The 23,245-nt window shown below is 35.7% G+C and overlaps 1 protein-coding gene across 1 annotated transcript in view; it reads right to left on the bottom strand.

Moving 5' to 3' along the window:
- The window catches only part of LOC139139796 (unconventional myosin-X-like), a 106,298-nt gene that overhangs the window by 68,392 nt on the left and 14,661 nt on the right, over positions 1-23,245 (bottom strand). The window contains exons 3-4 of the mRNA XM_070708716.1: positions 3,235-3,390; positions 682-869 (exon numbers count right to left, since the gene is read on the bottom strand). Coding sequence (XP_070564817.1) covers positions 682-869; positions 3,235-3,390 — 344 coding nt within the window. The remainder of the gene's footprint in view (positions 1-681; positions 870-3,234; positions 3,391-23,245) is intronic.

The following is a 23,245-nucleotide window of genomic DNA, read 5'->3' as shown; positions in this document are numbered from 1 at the left end:
ACCTGCATTCCTTCCTTAAGGATCCATACCAGTATGCTCAATGTCAATTAAAAGACTTTTTCAACAATTTTCAAGGACATTTTATTGGTCCAAAATACCACTTGATATCATTTTTGAATCTTTTCACAAATCAATATGACTTATCATCTCGCCATTTTAGGAAATTGTGGGTGTTTTTATTTTTCCAGGAATTTTCCACACCAAATTTCATTTCAAGGATTTCCTGGACTTTCCAGGTTGCTTCAAAATCAAAGCATTTTCCAGGAGCATATAGATCCTGTTCCTATTAACAAAGCAAGAACAAAAATACTACTGTTGTATGTGTCTTTGGCAATTCCATGGGCTTCAATCCTTTATATCCCATTACTCACAGTTTTGCTGTTCCATCAAATGATTTCTGTGGCAGCTAGAATTTGAAAGCTACAGCTTTTATTAAACTGTCAAGTATTTTTATTTCCATTCTTACAAACACGTTTGTAAGATATTCCGTTGTTGTATTTTATTGCTTGGATTGCTTAATTCCCATCCACTTTCCTTTAGTCTTCCACAGTAAATTCTGGTACCATCCATACTGTTTGCTATTCCAAAGTTGGACCCGGGGGGTGGGGATGGGGGGCTGGGAATGGGTTGGACAAGGCACAATAAATATTTAACAGGATGACTGGCATTTTGACAGCTTACCTGATAAGGACACATTGATTTTCATGACTTTTCCACATGGAATAATAGCACTCATTGGCTATTGCATAGATGTGTGGTGTAGTATCTCCAATGTGTTTTTTGTCATAGTGTTGCATTACCTTGGAGTCATAGAGACTGTCTATAACTTTGTATGGATTCACAGCCACTAGAATCGAACTTATGTACGTCTGCAATCAAATACCAAAAGAGAAAATTGTATTATTCGGTAGTGAAAAATGACCATAATAAAGTCTACACACCAGGTATTGCTTTTACATATATGTAACTGATTATGGATTATACAAGTGATGTAAGGTTATTCTATCTATCAATCTATCAATCTATCTATCTAGAAAATTTGTATAGCGCCAAATATCCAAAGTTAAACAATGCTAAGTGACACTTAGAGTTACGATGAAAGTGTTCTCTGGAAGATATAAGTTTTTAAGCGTCTTTTGAAAATGTTGACATTAGGAGAGGGTTTTATGTTCAGGGTAAAGAGGTCTAAAGGACAGGAGCTGCTGCTGAAAAGGAGTGGCGACCATAGGTAGTCAGATTCCATCTAGGCGTGTGCAGAAGACATTTATCAGATGAATGAAGAACACATGATGAGGTAGTTGTTAAATTCCTGAGATATTGTGGAGCTTGTCCATTCAGGGCTTTGTAAGTAATCAGAAAAAGTTTGTATACAATGCGATGATCGTACTGGAAGCCAGTAAAGCTGCATAAGTATGGGGGTAATGTGGTCTGATTTCTTGGTCTTTGTAACAATTCCAGCTGCTGTGTTTTCGGCATGTTGTAACCGCTGTAATTGTGTATCGGGCAAGCTATATAGTAGAGCATTGCAGTAGTCAAGCTTTGAAGATATAACAGTGTGGACGAGGGTGGCACAGGAATCTCTGGACAAGTACTTTCTGATATGACCAATTTTGCAAAGGAGGAAGTGAAGAGCACTGCAAGTTCCACTTGAACTTCCACAAATTCCACTTGAACTGTAGTATGTGTGATATTATCACTAATTAAACTGACTTAATTAAGAAGAAAGTACCAGTACATTGGGGACAGATATTCAGACACTCAAACTTTTACATACCTTTTTGGTCTATCACTTGTGGGGGCTCATTTTGAAGCCACTGGAGTAACTAGTTTTCACTGTCTTAGTTTTGTGAAAATTCATTTTATTCCCCATAGAGATAACACAGGGATGGCAGCCATTTTGAATTTCAGGAGTTGGTAAATATTGTGTAATTTGTTTCTACAGTAATGACCCTTGATTTCATTTCTATATTTTGAGAGGGAGAGATTTAAAGTTTTAACATGGAGAGTTTGCGTAAAATTTGAAGTCTTCTAATTTCAAAGGTGTGTACTACACCTTTAAGATACAGTGTACTCCATTAGTAAAAATTGTATTGAGCATTGTCAGAATGTGAGAAGTCACTTTCCAATTTGTATCACATTCATCGTAACTAAGTGTGGTTTAAATCTATCATCATGAGGCAAGAAATGTTACTGAATGGAATGTGGTATTGAAACAGTAGCAGTATCAGTGGACATTAAGAATTATTAATTCAGAATCTTTGATTATTAGTAAACCTGTTCACATTTACAGGACTATTAAAGCCAATAAATATGATACATGTTATAAATTGATCTGGCAGTAGCCTAGAATGTACATATGTATGCTTTGTAACAACACTGCTTCTGATAGTTTAACCAATATTGACAAGAAACACTGAAAGTATCACTGTTCAGGCAATGCTAGGACTGCATCTTAAGACTGATTAAAAAACTTATCACAATGTACTTTACATTCATTGGACTGGTCATGATGTGTCACTGTTGCAAAATCTGCCAGAGAATACAATATTTAGAAAGACACATGTTGCTCACAGTGGACTACAAATGACAGACAGAGAGTCTGTGAGATGACATAGGCATTGCCTTCACACATATGGATGGGATGATTTCTGTATTTGAAATTTGGAAATCCAAATACAAGACAAAGACACTCTATTTTAAAAACTTGACTCCCATGTCTTTTTTTTTTGTTATGAAATGTGCCTCCAGATGCATTGCAATGTCTGTACACTGTCCAGTCTAAAATGGGGAGCAGTGCCCCTTTTTGGTTCAGTTCAGAGTCTTTTTGTTTGCTCCATCATATCAGCCATACAAAGACACAAATACAAGCACCTCAGTCTGTAACAGTTCAGAAAACTAAAAGTGTTCTTTGCTTTTCACTATTCCAACATTTCAGATGTATTTTTTTGTTGAATTTCCTTTTTACACTTTACCTATACATTGTCTTTCTGAGTAGCATCAATTCATTTAAGCGACTTCCATACCATCAGAACCTTACAGCGTCCCATGATAGAAATTGTGCACACAGCACTTCTAGCATGATAGGCAAATGTCTATCAACCAACGACAGCTCAGATAAGACAAAAGAAGTAATTAGCAGAGATGCAAATCCATGATAACAAAGCGAAGAAGTTGAGGCCAGTCTCTAAGGTATGAGAAACACACACAAATCTATCAATACACCTTTCCACTTACATAGATTTTATCCTTTTGGTATCTTATTTGAAGATTGTGTAGAATAGCTGCCTCATGGAGATCTGCCAGCTGGGACATGTCTTCCACACCTTGAATACTGGATTGGTGCATGGCTGTTACAATTCCTTTGCCTACTTTCACTGGATATGTTTTTGTCTGGAAAAAAGTGAAAAAAATACAAAGTGTTAAACCACCTCCTTCAAAATTTTAAGTCTCAAACATTACAAGTTTTATTTCAATTCATTCAAGTTAAATACTGAGTGGACATATTGTGCGGAGCAACAACTGTTATGTAATCATGTTCCTAATTTGTTTTAATACCAAAAATTACACTTTAAAATATTCAGTTTATTGCAACATGAATGACTAATATTTTTGAGGTACCTTAAACAGGAAGTTACAGGACTGTGGGCGCACAATAGGGGGATTTCTGATGATGCAGTCATTTGCATACACTGGGCGGGAATTTTTGAATTCTCATAACCTGATAACATCGCTTTGACTGTATGATAAATTTGAATAATCATGACAGGCACACTTTCGTGACATATGGAAAGAGGGTCAAATGGTCATAGAGGGAATACATTTCGGAACACATGTGTTCTCTGACAAAACATGGAACATTTTTTCAGTTAACTTTCGACTCGACTTCAGTTGCATATATTGAAAGACATCATATGCAAGATTCAACAACAATGAATGCCTGAAACATGTCAAAATTATGGGATTCTGGGACCAAACACGACATATCCGATTAGTGGCATGGCTTTTTGACATTTGCATAGATTTATGATAATCTGGCTTTTAAAGGGGAAGTTCCTGTTTAGGAGTACCCAGTGATCAGACATTCAAGAAAAAACTTTATTTTGGGCATGGGAGGATTATAGATTTTTCAAATAGATATTTTCATGTACGAGTATGAGTAAAAGCAATACCATTCACAAGACATACATTTTAAATGATATCATGAATCCAATTAGCAGTACACATACACTAACAAGCTCTACCAATTCAAAGTGGCTAGATCTGTTTGTCATCATCTACGAATGTCTCTTTTAGATCTGTTTGTCATCATCTATGAATGTCTCTTGTACTGAGGAGACCCTGTGTCACTGATATGTGTATACAGTGTGTGCACTTGACCTTGATGAAAGGGGAAGAACATTTCAAGGTACCCTGTACATTGCCAAGCATGCAGTTTGGGATACCAAGAAATCACAAAACCACTTTGTGATTTTGACCTCCTTGGCTGACTAAAATATGTCAAAACATCCCTAGCTGACTAAAATATGTCAAAACATAGCATTGGTGAAACTCTTGTGCAATTTTTTTGCACTGAATAAATATGTTATCCATGTTTCGATTTAAGGACATGCCCCTGGACACTGTACAGTACATATGGACAGATTCCTAGTTTACCAAAGACTGGTATGTTTAGATAAGACCAGATTCTTCTGTAATCTGGAATAAGGACACATTGTCAATATTCTTAAAGCGCAGTGGTCGTCGCGCTGCACATCCTCCTGAGGGGGTCCCCCCTCTGTTGTAAACAAATCCAAGAACGCCGCACATGTTACTGGTTGATTGTAATGTTTGCGATATTGCCGCTTGTTAAAATGGCGGCTGATCTGTCACAAGTATACCAACTAACCAAATGTTACACGCGATAAAAGGTCAATTAATCTAAAGTTAAATATCTGCTGAATATTGAACAATAATTGCACGCTGGATTGAGATCACATTTGCTCACGATTTTCTTGAATCTGTTGAATTGGGCTCGGCTACTGTTATCGCTCGAGCCATAGAGCTAGACGTACGCATGTATACGCCAACAGACTATATCAACGACCGGGCTCTAGTTTCGACATCGCTAGCAAGGACGAGAGCTTTCATTTCAAGAGGCCCGACAGGAGTACAAAGACAACAACCCAAGCTACAGAAATCTACAACTCGCAGAGCAATGCCCGCTGCAGCAAGAAGCATCTCTGCATCTGTTCCGTTCCGTGGTATGTATGAACGTCCGTGTCAAACCGGGTATATGGCGCGCTTCACTCGGCTGTGGAGAATCCAACTCAACTACAAAGTTTACCCCGTTTGGGGGTGCAAACGAGAATTCCGAGTACAGGTATCAAGTCAAGCGAAGGACCTTTCATAGGTCTTCTTGTTATGTGGGGGTTATCTCACTTGAAAGAGGATTTAGACCTACCCGGCAATCAGGAGGTACAACAAAGACGTTTGCCCATCACCGGTAGGCCTACACCAGCTAGCGGTTCAGTGGATCACTGCCATGACCGTGCACAGGACTGGGGCACAGGATCTCTCGATACGTCTATGCACGGTGTATCCGTGCAATTTTCCTGCCAAATGCCGCGAAAACCCGCTCGTTTTGTCTATTGTTTCCTGTCATTTTACTATTTCTTACCACGTAATACTAGGAGAAGTAAGACATGGTGATCAACAGTTGGTTGTGGGCCAAGTCGTCGCGGGCCGGTACGTTGTGGGACCGGATTCTCTATATCCGTGTACGTCAACGTGGTGACCGTCTCCCAACAACATCTCTCGTGTCCTGCTCTGGCTTGCCGATCATGGTCTTGAGTGTAATTTTGTGTTAGGCATTGTGCTTGTTGCTGGTCTACACATAGCGTATAGGCAATGTTGATCATTTTAGTTATGTATTTTCACTGTACTGTACATAGCATTGTGTACAACCAGCGTGAATGCGCGCGATCAAAGCTTTTTGTTCACTGTGTCTGCGTGCAGTAAACTCAGCGACAATAAATTTGCTGAGTGTAGTGTCCCAATGTTCGTAGCTCTACACGAGTTTATAGATAGAAGTACACCACTGAAGTTCGTTTCCGATCTTAATATTTTACTATTGCATGATGTTGAGTCTTACAATGGCCTTAACAAAGTGGGGGACTGCTCCCATCTCACTCCTATTGAAGTTGAGAAGACTTATGTTTACAAAAATTTATGTTTATCAACAAAAAAATCACGCACGCGCAGCGCGACGACCACTGCGCTTTAACATACAGCTGCTTGCATTCTGTTTGAGTTTATTAACTGTTTCAGTTTTAGCCTGACATTTCTTTGCAATACACACAAAAAAATTTTACCGTTGAGCTACATGTACATTTTTCTTTGTTGTCAATGTGAAAAATGTCATTGGTTATGTTAGCTGATTTATTAACTTTGAATATACTGTACTAATCAGATTTCTTGTTGACCAAGATGTGAAATAACTGATGATGTAAGGTAATATAGCAACCATGCTTTGTGCTTGTACAATTAATTTATACAAAACAGCATACCAAGAGATGCATTTTAATAAATTGAAATTTAAATCTCAATACCCATTGATTGGTACAAAAACACAGACATGAAGTAAAACAATCAGCAAATTTTCTTGTTGATAGACTGCCATCTACATGTATACAATTTTGCTACAGAGGTTGGGGAATATTGGTATCTACGAACCACGGTAACATTTTGCTGTTCCCTTATCTGATTGCACTGATAAACCAGGGGCAGCCTGGGTAAAGTGGGAACCATGGTAACATTTACCTGCTTACCGCCCATTGTACCAAATATCGTATCATGTAAGAATTACACAGTAGCATCATTAGGAAATTGTCAATTGCAATCACTCGATATTATGCTCCATGTTGATATCATAATAAGAAATTAAAAGTCGCTCTTTGATTCAAAGCCTCAGGGGAAAGACTGTGTTTTGAAAATGAAGCCACTTTCTTACTGAAGTGCTCAAAAATAATTTGAGGTAGGGTCATTTGCAGTAGCAGATGAGATAAATTTTGACACAAATGATCGGCTCAGTCTACCCCAGGATGGAAATGAAGGGAGCGATTACATGATACAGACTACTTAAGCAAAATCATAACGTCAATCCTATTACTTCTTTGCACAAATGGAAACTAGTGGACATGAAAGGCTAAATCATAGTGATAGAGGGACCATGGCTAAATCAAGGAAAATGCAGTCTGTCACACAGCTGGAAATAATCTTGATCCACAACAGCGTACAATGTAAACTTTGAATCCACACATGCCATCTTTCTCATTCAAGACAGGGTACTTGAGGAACAGCATTTAACACATGAAGTGAGATTGAAATTGAAACTGGCTGTCTTTAAGAAGTGTGAACAACCATCTATTTCCTGCATTTAAATTCCACAGGAGTAGATGCAAATTCATTATTAACAATGCGTGAAAGACGAGGTCATGGGTCAAAGAAGATCTTGAAGTGTCATTTCACAAACTGGTATGGAACTGGTATTGGAATGTACATGATGCATGTTGTGTGATGAATGACAGGAGCCAACACAAACGGCTAACATCAATGAATGCAATAAATACTGTACTTTAACATACTTTTTTCTCATTATCACATCACATACTCATTACATATAGCTTACACTCTACACACTTGTATGTGAATCAGTCTCCTTGTACTTTCCTTTTTTGCACAGGATTTATTTTCTAGTGAACGGGAGAATTCCAAGCACAATCTGCTACTTGATATATAGACATTGATAACAAGGAAATACAACAGCCAGGTACAATGAATAATTGAATTATATGATGGTTCAAAAGTTTGTGAGCATCTGACAAGCATCTGAACCTTTATCATTCAAATGAATGAAACTCGAAGGAAATCACAGTCTTTTTGGTTTCGGTTTTCACTCTTTCTCCATGTATATTCTATGCATAGTACATAAAAAATATTATTTTGGGAAACTATCTTTAAATTCTGAAGTATGATCACTATCTAATCAGATACAAATTTAACCTGTAATGATGCCTCTATTGATATTTTATGAAAGGAAGAGATACTCTATTCCATGCAATGTAGGAACTGTGTTTTGAAAGATTCTGCTGTTTCACATAGGAAGTGTCTTTGGAAAGCCTATACACTTCCTGTGAAAACATCTACCATTAAACTCATTTCCTTTGAAACATTAATGTACCAGGAACTGTGGATATTGTATGACTTGGTAGACAGTCAGACAGTAATCATCATCCAAAAATGAAATTATTGTCAGGTATATGGAGTTGATTGCAAATTCAAAATGTGATATTCCACCAGGGAATACCAACAGAGATAATATACAAGCAGATGTACAATGAAGTTATGAATAAAGTAATTCTATGTTGGATCTTAAAGGGCTAGAGTGTCATGTACATGTATTGCATGAAACTGTGAATGTTTAAAACTATATTCCTAAATATGCAAGTTCTGATCATTTGGTTGTTTCAGGAAAAAATTTAACAGAAGGAACTGAGGTTTAGATTTGTAAGCTTGTTGGGGCTGCATGGATGGTAAAATGATATGAAGTATAGAGGGCAGGTGCATCGTAGAAGGTTGATTATGAATATACAATCACATTATCTGCATCTAACGTTACTTTGTATCAACTCTTAATCAAAATCTTCAATCATTACTCTTCAGTTTTTGCTAAAATCCTTTTCAGTGAATTCATAAAAAAAGTACAACACTAATCCTATGATTCAGCAAGCATCCTGTGCAATTCACTAACACAGAAGCCATAGCAATGAATTCATTATTAGGGCTTTGTACAGACTGGCATTGTCTTGACATTAACATAGAAACAATACCTATAGCTGTAATTTTTCATAATATAACTTTTAAATATACTTTAACTTTGTTTTAGAAAACAAGTTGTCACTGATTTTCTTTTTCCCCTGATCAAAATTTGTTGAAATGCACAGTACAAGTCCTGTACACACAAAAATTGAATGCAACATACAGTACTACTGTTGATAAAAAAAATTGAATTTTTGTCTGACCTGAAATTCAGTCTGATAAAACACACATACAGGCTGCATCAACACATTAAACACAAGGCATTTTGACAGGATTTTAGGAAGAAGAATTAAAAACTATTTTATACAAACGGCACAAAAATAGTGCCATTGCAAGTTACAGTCAATTGCTTGGTGAGACCTGCAGACAAAGACTAACCACAACTTACAAGATGTCTTATTGTACGCTGAGTCAGACACAGATATGATTACAAATTGTGGAATTTGAAGAATGCTATCAGTGAAGTACACTGGAATCTATAATACCAGTTTTCAAAAGATTACAGAAGATGTCTCATAGCAGCTGCAACTACTGACAAAACAATTTATCAGATTAGAGTTAATGGTTGTGAATTTTAGAAAATACATCATTTGATATCTCAGGACAACAGCTGTACATGAATGAACCTCTTGAAACATTCTCCAATTTATTATCCTCCCGCCTCAAAAGCCATCAAAATATTATCATGTATACTTTGAACCAAAGTTGAGATTCAGAAGATGGATAACTTTGCCAAACACATTTCTGTTCAGGGCAGATCACTTGCCAAAATCTGTCCAGTCAAGAATCACACACAGCTAAAACTTAAGTTTTGCCATATAATATTTTATAAGCAGGTACACTTCCCTACGGCTATTGTTCCTGTCAGTGATAATAACATAGTGAAGATCATCGAATATTAATTGTGATCATACAACATAAAATAATTTGAATGGAAAGTCTAGCTCATGTCAAGCACAGGAATTCTCTCTATGATAAGACTCAGCATTGATGGCAAGCACACAATTATAATTTTTACAAACTGATTATAAAAACAATGTATACGAGCAAGATAATTACAGTGTCATTTCCCTCTATTGATCACAAAAACAATGTTTATCAAGGTATCTTATTGGAGAATTATTCTGTGTACGATGACATCATTGGAGAGTCTAAGAGGAATACCAATGTCTTGAAGGCACTCACTGTCAAAGCATTACTAATCTTGGCAGAATTCAAGCCTATCAGATGAAATATCAATAGCTTTATTTATAACCAGTATCTGACAAATGTAATGGAAAGTGATAGTCATACATGCCATTTAATACTTTACTTCCCAGAATGCACCAGAACAAAGGCGTTGCTTCCTTGCAACTTAAAGAAAACCACAATTGTTAAACTTGTAGTGTTTTGTCTATTAGTTGACACTTTCCCAGAATGCACTGCAAAGCCCACATTCTTTGTTACTTAGCAACTACAAAGGCAGCATTACATTACATTGTATTTCTGACCTTAGTTGTGTTCATTCACATTGCTGATTTCAATACTTCAAGATGACAAAGGATGCATTAAAAGATAATGTACGCCATCTTACAACAACAAAACACTGAAAGTCAACATTACTATACCATTACTACATATAAAGGAGAATAAATATTCTGTTTTTGTAGAAACGATGGCAGCATTTATTTCATTAGATTAATTAAATTCACATGAGATGGAAATGTGATCCTCATTAGTAAACAATTATACAGTCAGATTTAATGAGCACCAGAAAATCTCATTATAGATGTTATTCATTAGACACTTTATGATAGACATGTACATGTACCTGCCTGAATAGAGAGACTTGTATATATTTATACCAAGCAATAGCCTAATATATTAAGTCATAATAGGCTTGAAAATGCTTTAAGAAATGTCTTTCAAATATTGAGGACACTGTTATGACATTTTGGACTATCATCATCAGCTTGCATATAGAATTTCATTGTGGTTACCTCCAAGAGAGGTGACTCATATCTTTAACACAGAGTCAAAGAGTGTCAATTTCTGGCACAACTTTAAGAAGTCTGTTATACCCATTTCTTGTAATGAGGCCAGAAAAGCCATCTATTACGGAAGCTATGTATCATATAGTTGATTGATATTTCTTAGTTTTAAAAATATCTTCAATGACTCAATGACAAAATTGATGAATAAAATTGACATATCATAGGATACATACCGGTATACCATACACATATCAGAATTAGGACCTAAAGACAAACCAATCATACTTTAGCATTGTTAATCAACTTTTTACGAGAGATCTTATATTTTGATGAACGCCATCAAAAGTTGCTCTCATTATAAATATCTTAAAAGATGACTTTTATAGTTGTCACGTTCTGCAAGCACATTTTTGTAAATTAGAGTTTCACTTGAGGCTAAACTTTAGGCTTGAGTTTATGTCCTTCTGCCAACAATTTACATCACATAGCTTTTACACGTACATTACGCACGTTCTGGAAATGGTCTCAAATATGTGTGTGCCGAAATAGCTTTCAAAGATTTATTCACTTTTCACATAAATCAGGAATTGCTGCAAAAACATCACGCTCATGTACTTTTGTGGTTACAGCACACGGCAAAAATAATTTTTTAATTCACAAATTTATCCAGGCCATAATAATGATACTTCTTACACACATACACATGAATGATTCAGTAATATATTTACAATATTTTAGAATTCACTTTTTACAGAGCAATAATTGTTTTAGCCAATTATGAAACCACATTGTAAAGCTACATGGTTATGTAAATTCTGCATTTTCTAGCATATATAATCTATCATTCAGCTAATGAGATTAAGATTACAGATTAAGATGTACGTATTAAGATTTAGATTAAGATTAAGATGTACTTTCTTCTTTAACTTTGACAGCTTGTACACAACATGAAGAAAAAAGCCTTCAGAGTTCTGAGAACATCTCTCCCTAAAACACTGCAATGGGATGGTACTTTCAAAGTGAAGACATCTGAAATTTACATGTAGGTTAGTACAGGAGTGGATATTTAGAAAATGCAAAGAGCATGACATGATTTACTAGTTCAAACATGGATTTAAGTGAAAGTAACATCTGCAACGTTGCTTTTCATTTTCTGAAAAAGCAAGCCTCACATGTTGCAGCTTGGAAATAACACAAGCAGAAAGAGTAGTGGTTCATATCAGTTTATATGCACTAAAAGCCATTTTAAACAGTGTGTTGCTGGATGATAACATATATAGGCATTTCAATGTTTTATCAGTACAATGATAAGTGTATACATTAGGCATATTACACTATTCTCTTCAAAAGACCATTCACTGATATGATCTAACACAGAAACACTACACAACATGGTACACTAACCTGTTTCCAAAAAGAATACCCACATCAGCCAACAACAGATGCAATTGTAGAGGACTATCAACTTTTCAGTGAATACAAAATGCATTGCAACATTCCATTTGCCGCTGATAAAACCCTAGGACCTACACAGTACTTGATTGAAAGTGAGAGCCCTACTGAGCAAGCTTATTGACTGATAAACTTCTAGGGTCAAACCCCTATCCATCAAAGACCGCACTGGATTATGGGATATTCTTCATGAAATTTCAGACATTTCAAGGGTATTGCTACTATTAACTTCTCATTGGTTGCCTCCAAAGAGACCAATAAAATTTTATGTTTCACTGTTTAAAAAGTATGACCATATTAATATTTACACGAATTACTATTAAGTCCGATTTACTCTACAAATGCAATCCAGAAATGAAAATTGCATGAAAAAATCTTGTGCAATATCTGAAATTGAATATTTTGAAATCTAACTTTTACATATCCCACATGTGGTGTTATACATTGCTCTCTCTCTTATCTGACCACACACAGCAATACATAGAGAGCTGTTAAATGTTTGATACAGGATATGAATTATTGCTAAATTAGGGTTCCTGTGGAGATATGCAGTGCTTTTCTTGTTGTTTTGGGATTTTATGTAACAATGGAGAGTATAAAGTTAGTAATCCATTTTAATTATTGAAGGAATTAATAATTCATTGACAGCATTTGGAGGTTTTAAACTGACGGAAATGATATCATAAATGTTCAAAATTTCTTATTCAAGGTGTACAGAACAAAATCTATATATTTTTCATAAGCACATGTCTGACATATATATGTCTCAAATTTATGACTCGAGTTTCTGAATGTTGAAATGATACAAAGGGACATTGAACTTGAAGATAAAAATGACAAGAAGTGCAAGGACCTAACACTTCAAAGCATTGAACTCATTACAGGCTGTAGCTGGAACTTTATTTTCACTGGAAAACATTGTTGTCCTACTGAAAAAGTGCAGAAATGTCTTGTGTTCAACTTGTCAATATAGCATGCATGTCCACTGTAAATCTCAACAAATGAATTTCAGCCCTGACCAGAATTCATTGGTCAATGATAATATTGCACATTGCAAACAATACACTATGTTACACTTTACATTACAACATATAAAACAAATGCTTTGGGGGAGGAGTAGAAATGTACTTATTTTCTGTGACAAAAATGATGAAAATATTGTCAAAGTTGGAGGTACACTTTCTTTCACAGTGCCATATTGTAGTAAATATGTAAAATATGTCAATGGGTTTTTCAATGAATTCAATCACCACCATTCAAAGGAATTAAATATAAAAAGTACAGAAAAATTTCAATCAATGCTAAATTACATTTGTATCTCATACCAAACATGCATGCATATGGTGAAAAAACATTTTATAGTAATCTTTGAACTTGGAGGTCCATAATTGTGTCATACAGAAGGTGATCTATGAACAGTAATCATAGTAAATTGAGCTCTGTCATAATACAGCTTCAACACTATATTATGAATGAAAGTAATAGATTTATCAGATTTTTACTCATAACGTCTAAAAAGCTTTTCAAGTTTGAGCACCCAGTTGCAGACATCTTTTTTCTACTCTCACTGTTATAATTGATTCTGTGGTTGTTTCCCATGAACCCCTCACTGATAACTTCAATTGTTGTAGTTGGACTGATTTTACGACATACTGAACACAATGACACTTGACAGCGTACATTTCAACTTTCACCAATCTAATATTATTCATATTCGTTTCCAAATCCATAACATACCCAATACCATTGAAATTACACAGAGACATTTCATACTCCTTGTTGAATGAAGCAATTCTCCATGCATGAATGACCTCCCCCCTGAAAGAACCATATAAAACTAGAAAATTACATTTCAATTTCACTGATCATTGATCTTAAATCTCCAATTCCTTCGTCTAATACCTCACAATAAGATTTTCCTTCAAGAATTATCTCATGGTAGTAAATAGTAATGTAATTTGATTTAATGTTGAATCTGAATTTCATCATAATTTTGAAATATATATGGTGGGTAAACTATTGCTATAAATGATACTAAGATATATTGTTCCCTGGCTACAAAATCTAATTTCATGATATGTCAAACTTACTTTACACTTTCATCGTACAGTTAATGTTAAAGTTACCATAGTGATAACTTTTGAAGCTTCCGACAAAAGTTTACAAATACAGGATTTGAGTTTCATAGTTGCCCGTACAGTATTTGACTTTAAGAACATTTAGGTTAAAGCGCAGTGGTCGTCGCGCTGCGCATCCTCCTGAGGGGGTCCCCCTCTGTTGTAAACAAATCCAAGAATGCCGCACATGTTACGGGTTGATTGTAATGTTTGCGATATTGCCGCTTGTTAAAATGGCAGCTGATCTGTCACAAGCATACCAACTATCCAAATGTAACACGCAATAAAAGGTCAATTAATCTAAGTTAAATATCTGCTGAATATTGAACAATGATTGCACGCTGGATTGAGATCACATTTGCTCATGATTTTCTTGAATCAGTTGAATGGGGCTCGGCTACTGTTATCGCTCGAGCCATAGAGCTAGACGTACGCATGTATACGCCAACAGACTATCAACCGTCAACAACCGGGCTCTAGTTTTCGACATCGCTAGCAAGGACGAGAGCTTTCATTTCAATAGGCCCGACAGGAGTACAAAGACAACAACCTAAACTACAGAAATCTACAGCTCGCAGAGCAATGCCCGCTGCAGCAAGAAGCATCTCTGCATCTGTTCCGTTCCGTGGTCTGTATGAACGTCCGTGTCAAACCGGGTATATGACGTGCTACACTCGGCTGTGGAGAATCCAACTCAACTACAAAGTTTACCCCGTTTGGGGGTGCAAACGAGAATTCCGAGTACAGGTATCAAGTCAAGCGAAGGACCTTTCATAGGTCTTCTTGTTATGTAGGGGTTATCTCACTTGAAAGAGGATTCAGACCTACCCGGCAATCAGGAGGTACAACAACGAAGTTTGCCCAGCACCGGTAGGCCTACACCAGCTAGCGGTTGGATCACTGCCATGACCTTGCACAGGACCGGGGCACAGGATCTCTCGATACGTCTATGTACGGCGTAGCCGTGCAATTTCCCTGCCAAATGCCGCGAAAACCCGCTCGTTTTGTTTATTGTTTCCTGTCATTTTACTATTTCTTACCACGTAATACTAGGAGAAGTAAGACATGGTGATCAACAGTTGGTTGTCAGGCCAAGTCGTAGCGGGCCGGTACGTTGTGGGACCGGATTCTCTAGCTATATCCGTGTACGTCAACGCAGTGACCGTCTCCCACCAACATCTCACGTGTCCTGCTCTGGCTTGCCGATCATGGTCTTGGTGTAATTTTTGTGTTAGGCATTGTGCTTGTTGCTGGTCTACATATATAGGCAATGTTGATCATTTAGTTATGTATTTTCACTGTACTGTACATAGCATTGTGTACAACCAGCGTGATCGCGCGCGATCAAAGCTTTTTGTTCACTGTGTCTGCGTGCAGTAAACTCAGCGACATAATGTGCTGAGTGTAGTGTCCCAATGTTCGTAGCTCTACACAAGTTTATAGATAGAAATACACCACTGAAGTTCGTTTCCGATCTTAATATTTTACTATTGCATGATGTTGAGTCTTACAAAGGCCTTAACAAAGTGGGGGACTGCTCCCATCTCACTCCGATTGAAGTTGAGAAGACTTATGTTTACAAAAATTTATGTTTATCAACAAAAAAATCACGCACGCGCAGCGCGACGACCACTGCGCTTAACTTGCTTGAATAGTTCTGTGAACTTTCACCTTTACATACACGCATACAACGTAGTTCAGTAGTCAACACATTTCTAACGTTTCTACCAGTAACTTCTAGACCATTGTACATGTACTCTTCAAATACACTTGCAGCTTCCAATATGTACATTAGGATACACCATCTTTGTCATGCTTTCCAGTTAAACGTCAGGAAGGAAGTAAATGACTAATCATATCTAGAGCAGAGGTTTTTGAACAGTTGTTCCTTCTTTTCACCAAAATTACTAAATCTTCATTTCATCAAGAGGGCACTTTCCGATTTACCCTGCCTTGTCTTAAAACTAATAACTACCCGTAGTATGCTAGAACATGACTTGCATAGAGCAAAGAATGGCGATTCAGAATTCAGAATTCATGTGCTGAGAGATTAAAATACATGAAGATGTTATTCTTAAAAACAGGATAATTTCAAATAATTTGTAAAGCATAGGAACAACAAAAGTTTGATGTTAAACAGTGCCAAACTAAAAATTTGCCAACTGCAAGGGTTATTTCAAATCTAGTTTATACGAAAGAAAAATCGAATTCTTCACTAGCATTTGTGTAATTCTTTTTTTTCAGGTGATTTGTAATTGATCACACATTGGTAGAATGGAATACACTTCCTTCATACCAGTACACCCATGGTAAACAGAACTGCATTAATTACGCTGAAAACAATAACCTTGGTTCTGAAGTTTAGTGCAGGAAACCCATGCATGCATTGGCCCTCTTCTGGGCCAGATGAAAATCTCTGAACAACTGCTTTATGCTCCAAACACCCAAGAGCTTTCATACAGTGCAAAACACCCAACAATATTGAGGGAAATGCTGATAGCATTAATGCCATATAATGCCATATTTAGATTATTGATCAGTTGATGGATGACATATCAAATGGAACTTGTGGGAGGTACTTTGAACTGCAAATTCATTGACTATTTGACTGGCTTTCAACTTAATTTGACCCTGCAGTCTTGACTTGTCACCTCTTGGGGAGAAGATTTTAATGTGTTCTGTCTGAACTAGTACTGACACATAATAGATTCAATCCAAGTATGGCACGGCACAGTGTCTCAGGGTGGTTTCAAATTTACGGTAATTGCCATCCAATAACTGTATTGGATGAGAAAGACACTGAGGTCAAAAGGTCACCACTGGCTGCGAAGCAAACAAGGAAAATGATAGGAAATGGTGTGTAGTTTTTAACATAGGTGATTTAATGTTAAATTATGTTCCTGAAGTAATTGATACATGTATGCTGTGATAAATGTGACACTTGGAAAAGTTTGGACAAGTCTGGGATAATATTAATCAACAATGTCCACTGTTTTCTTTTTCATTCTATTATTTATCAAAAACACTACCAGATTAGTTTGGACAAGCCTGGGATAACATTAATCACCAACGTCCACTGTTTTCTTTTTCATTCTATTATTTATTAAAAACACTACCAGACTAAGAAGAGACTGTTCCATTCATACCAATACATTGAACACACAAATTGAGTATTATCAGAACTATGAAGGGGATGATTATTATTCAATAAGTTTTGATTCAGATTGAAATGTCAACACAAACATAACAAATGAGATTTTTTAACTTTGTATCATTTTGTGCTCCCTGGGATATACCAGAAGGTGTGGTATAGCCTGGAAGTGCAACAGCAACAACAACTGTATCTTGGAAATAGCTAAGGAAACTGTGAGGAAATATTCTAAATCTGTAGGAGTAAAGGATGTGAGTTACGCATTCATAGGAAATAAAGGATATGTCAAGTTGAACAATATCTTAATTTCCTGTCACAATGTAAGAAAAGCAAATCTTCTGAGAGATAGTACTATGCAATAATGAGAGAAGTGATTTCAAATTGTGTTGTATCATTGTATGAGATAAGAATAGTTTACAACTGGTACAGTTTTTTTTGTAATTATAATACTGCTTTTTAAAAATATTGTACATGTAGTATGATCAGGACTGGTACATGTAACTACTGTGTTTGAGGTATTAGCCTGAACCAAATGTGTTGACACTCACTTCCTCTTAGGAGACGTGGATAATTAAAACACTCGCAAGGTAAACGCAACTTCTGTGGTTGGGGGTGTGGCTGTATTTCGATTACCATGCGCAAAAATCACACTACAAGTTTTCCTATCACAACAACTCGCTACACGTTTTTCTGTATCGCAAAACATGTGAATCAGTGCATGAGTAAAATAACATAACAATCATTTTGGATACACTGTTTCATTTCATTCTATTGGTTGCATCATTGTTGGGACTGAACAGAGATTGATTTTAGAGGGAGAATGTGGGGAGGGGGGGGTAGCATATGTGTGATTTCATAGCGAAGTAATCACCGAACGAGGTTTGGTTGGATTTTCGCACTTCCAAACTTTCGTTTAGGGGAGGGGGGTTGAGGACAAACGCACTTAGTTTTGTTTACCATGCACATGTGTCAATTATCCATGGCCCCTTAGTATTTACATGTATTAACAAGATTTGAAATGGATCTATATTTCTGTTTCAGTTGTACAACCAGTGGCATTTTTACCAATTTCTGACTCATTGTTTCAAAATATTCATGCATGGTTTAACAGGGAGTGGATTACTTTCCAAATTGCATTGTGAAATTTATGGCTTTAAAAAGTGGCATGCTTGACAAGACTTACTGTAAGTTACTAATCAGGACGCACAGTGGTGTCATGTTTAAGAATTACATTTGGAATTCTGTTGGCATGATTACAATCCGTGTCATTTCTCATTCACATTACAGTAAATCATTGTACGATGTATGGATTAAATTGAAATCATGGTGCTCTTCATAGGCTTCAAATCAACCAACACACAAACTGTATACTCTATTACAGACAATACTGCGTAATTACATCAGCAATGCCCCAGGATGCAATTCACCTGTATCTTTTCTGCTTTTCCGATTGGAGTTCTGTCAGTACAAAATAGTGCACTGTTTGATGGAATTAATCATGATTTCAAAGTTGCTTTGGTTTGAAGTCAAAATAAATGTCTGTCAATACATCAATATAGAAGAAAATATTTCTACAGTTAATTTTATCACAGTCCCTCCACAAAAATTTTGACTAGCTACTAGTTATGTAACAGTCAATGGCTGAAGACTACATGTACTGTCTCTTTACTGAGTGTCTCTGGCAACAATTTTTCAAACAATTTGATATTCATTGTGCAAAATAGGGCAAAATAAAATTGGTGACCAAATGACTCTAATGTATGGATTGTTGCTTGACATACAATGCCTTAAAAGATAGTACCATAGCCAATGGAAGATGTCCATTGATTGTTACATTGAAACAGTGATCACTGTTGTCTGATTGGATGCATCCTGATTTGCACAGATTACCTCGGCATGCAGTACAATTGTTTCCTTTTCCTAAGCATGCTTGCATTTTACTACAAAGCTTGAACTAAAAATTATATTGTCTATAATAACAACTCAACTTTGGTGAAAAAGACAAATGAAAGAATGTATAATTAATTGAACCAGTTCTCTACTGAGACCATGACCAAACTGTGCATCTCTGATATAGTCTTAGTTTTTAGAAATTATGTCCCCACTATCCAATGCTTTGAAATTGATGGTGCTTTGATCATCTGATGACTGTCTATGATTCAAAATTATTCAAGAAGTTCAAATTAATCCATTACATTTGTATGGTATCTTTCAGTTCATGTATTCCAATTTTGTTGCAGTTCCATCACTCAATCTGCTACACAATAATATTTCCTGAAAACTGACAAAGTCTATGTAACTTATCACGCTTATCAGGGTACATGTGTCACAGATGAATTGACCTGCATTCTATTGTACATTATTCAATGTGTCTTACACAGTGAACAAAGGCACAATGAAATTAACAGGAAACTAAGTAGATCTTCTTCCGTTGTATTTTTCAGTTTTCAAATAGCATGAAATATTATATAGTCTGTACAGAATTGTCGAAATGATGGCTAAGAAACAAGATGGAGGATATCTGATTTACTTCATGTTATAAAATGACAGCTGAGAATGAATGTTGGTAACTCTTTCCAAACTCTACTTTGTCATTTTGCAAATAAAATACCAACATGAGTTTGGAATTTTTGTCATGCGAAGATAAATCTTTCGATAAAACTTTGATTTAATCTAACTATGTTTAGTCATGCCAGTCAATGCCATTGCAATCATGCTTACTTTACCAGTATTGCAATGAACCATTCAAATGACCAACAGTAGGTGTTCTTTTGAACTTCAGATTTTTGTGGGGTTAAATTAACATATCAATACACAATTTATATATTTTACAGTGCTGATGCATAAATCAAGTCTCTTATTATTTATAGATGCAAAGTAAGTTGTTCTCTTCTCTCAAATTTCAGACTCTGCATGAAGAACCCTGGTTGTGAAGCAGACAATACGACGAATCCCATCACTGATGTGACTACTGACTGGTATAGACACGGTTACGGGGTAGAGTAACCGTGGTATAGATGACTGATTGGTAGCAAATACCAGATTTCATCACAGAATGTGCAACATTTCAGACAGCCTAAGGTGCATGGTTTCATCTTACATACCATGGCTAATGCCTATAATTGATCAGAAATCATACCCTAAAATAATAATTAATCAGAAATCATACCATAAAATAATAATTGATCAGAAATCATTCCCTAAAATAATAATTGATCAGAAATCATTCCCTAAAATAATAATTGATCAGAAATCATACCCTAAAATAATAATTGATCAGAAATCATTCCCTAAAATAATAATTGATCAGAAATCATACCCTAAAATAATAATTGATCAGAAATCATTCCCTAAAATAATAATTGATCAGAAATCATTCCCTAAAATAATAATTGATCAGAAATCATACCCTAAAATAATAATTGATCAGAAATCAATACCCTAAAATAATAATTGATCAGAAATCATTCCCTAAAATAATAATTGATCAGAAATCATTCCCTAAAATAATAATTAATCAGAAATCATACCATAAAATAATAATTGATCAGAAATCATTCCCTAAAATAATAATTGATCAGAAATCATTCCCTAAAATAATAATTGATCAGAAATCATTCCCTAAAATAATAATTGATCAGAAATCATACCCTAAAATAATAATTGATCAGAAATCATTCCCTAAAATAATAATTGATCAGAAATCATACCCTAAAATAACAATTGATCAGAAATCAAACCCTAAAATTTGCATGCATACCTTAACTATCACTGAGATTCCAATACACAAATTTGAAGATTTAACCAATCATTACCTGAAATCAATGTAATTCACCCACCACCTACCATGAGCTGGTCAGTCTCAAAATGATCAGATTATTAGGATGAAACAGGTAAAGCAAAACACAACATACTACTGTAAATAGAAAATAGTATCTTGTGTGTCCATAAAGCGTGCATTTTTATTATTCTCTTGTATCCTTAATATTCATTGTATCATTTTACTACTTTTTTTGTAAAAAATAAAAGAATATTATGTACAGTAGTTCTTGAAAAATGCTCTCTTTCAAATAGCATGATCTTTGTATTTTGGTAAAATTGCAAGAATTTCTGATCACAATTAGTCCTCCTAAAGAAAGGTTTTCACCAATGACCCTCAAGAGCATTGTAATCACAGGAAATTGATTGGTATCCATGACAACCCCAGTATCCATAGCAACAACATCATTTGCCCTTGGTATCATATCTATCCAACCATCTCCAATGTCTACTGGCGACTGCATTTGCAGACAACAAAAACTGAACAGTTAGCAGATGCATGTATCTCAGATATGATGCATTAAACTGATAAAGTGAAATGTCATTTCATCTTAAACTTACTTTTCCATTGCAGTTTTACAAAGAGGGAAAAAAGATGAAAATCAGTATAGGTTATTGTAAAAAAACTGTAACTGTGATCAAAAATTTTCTGTCTCCTTACAAAAGAATATACATCATACATATACATATTATATATCAGGGAAAAACAGCAAGATTACACCAGTGGACACAGACATTGCAAATCTTTATCATTAAAACCAATCTTGATTTTCCTCATTTTCCAGTTCAAGAGAAAGCTGTGCCATATAAAATGCCAGGATCACTCCAGGCTTTGCTGTGCAGAGATGACACACATGTCAGAAGGTTAATCCTCATGTGAGACACGGAAGTACACATGGAATGATGCTATTGTGATATACAATCTCTTGCAATAGAAATTGGGACACACCTGTACCTAGACACTTACAGATCTGCAATCCAAACACTACCAAATGTAAAATTGCCTATTACCAAGGCACATGTTTCAATGCTATTAGTATGTGTCAAGTACGAGTGGCCAGCATTGCCTATTGCTTACCAAGTGAGAAATTGATTGCATAGTAAAGCATACTCACAATTCCCTTGTGGTCAGTCTTACTTTCCATTTGTACACAGAGTACAGCAATAGCAAATAGAAACTATAGGTATTATATCCAAACTTGTTTTGTGTCCTTCAAGGAATAATCTTTATTGAATTATTGGGGAATTTTACTTCTATAGAAGTGTACATACAAAACTTTTCTGGGTGGATAGTTTGGTAACATATCTAAATTTTCAGTTCACATTTGACTGGCAGCATTCCATGGAAACACATGACACAAAAAATTAGTATTAGGTTGGTCATTTCAAAAACAGCTTCATACTTTCTGATGAAAAATTTAAGATACAGGTACAAAAAATAGTACGAATAATATGTTTCTTGTACTGTAGAGTATACAATTGGGTGCCATTCAAACTATTTATTTCACCTTGAGAAGCAAGCATATGAGAGGCAAAGATGCTGATGAGTGGAAAGTGATATGTGTCACTTGGCTAGGGGTTCCATTTACACATCCTCAGAGGATACATGTAGCAGTATTATTGAGATAAAGAAAGCCAGACAACTGTCCACCGCATGGATTACAAAGTAATCACTAAACAGCATACAACACTACTCTAATGTTTTACTGAGCATGCTATGGTGAATTCTGTCTCGCCTTGAAATCATTTGATTAAACTTCACACAAACATCAACACTTACACCAGTCAGTGTCATTTTCTAAGGATCATCTGATGATCTATCTGTTTTTTTTAATCCAATAAAATTTAGTAATATACAGTCTGCCTTTTCCTGTATT

This window comes from Ptychodera flava, chromosome 9, assembly GCF_041260155.1.
Source record: "Ptychodera flava strain L36383 chromosome 9, AS_Pfla_20210202, whole genome shotgun sequence".
NCBI lineage: Eukaryota > Metazoa > Hemichordata > Enteropneusta > Ptychoderidae > Ptychodera > Ptychodera flava.
Note: the sequence above shows the minus strand (reverse complement) of the source record. Positions and strands in the feature narration are given on the sequence as shown.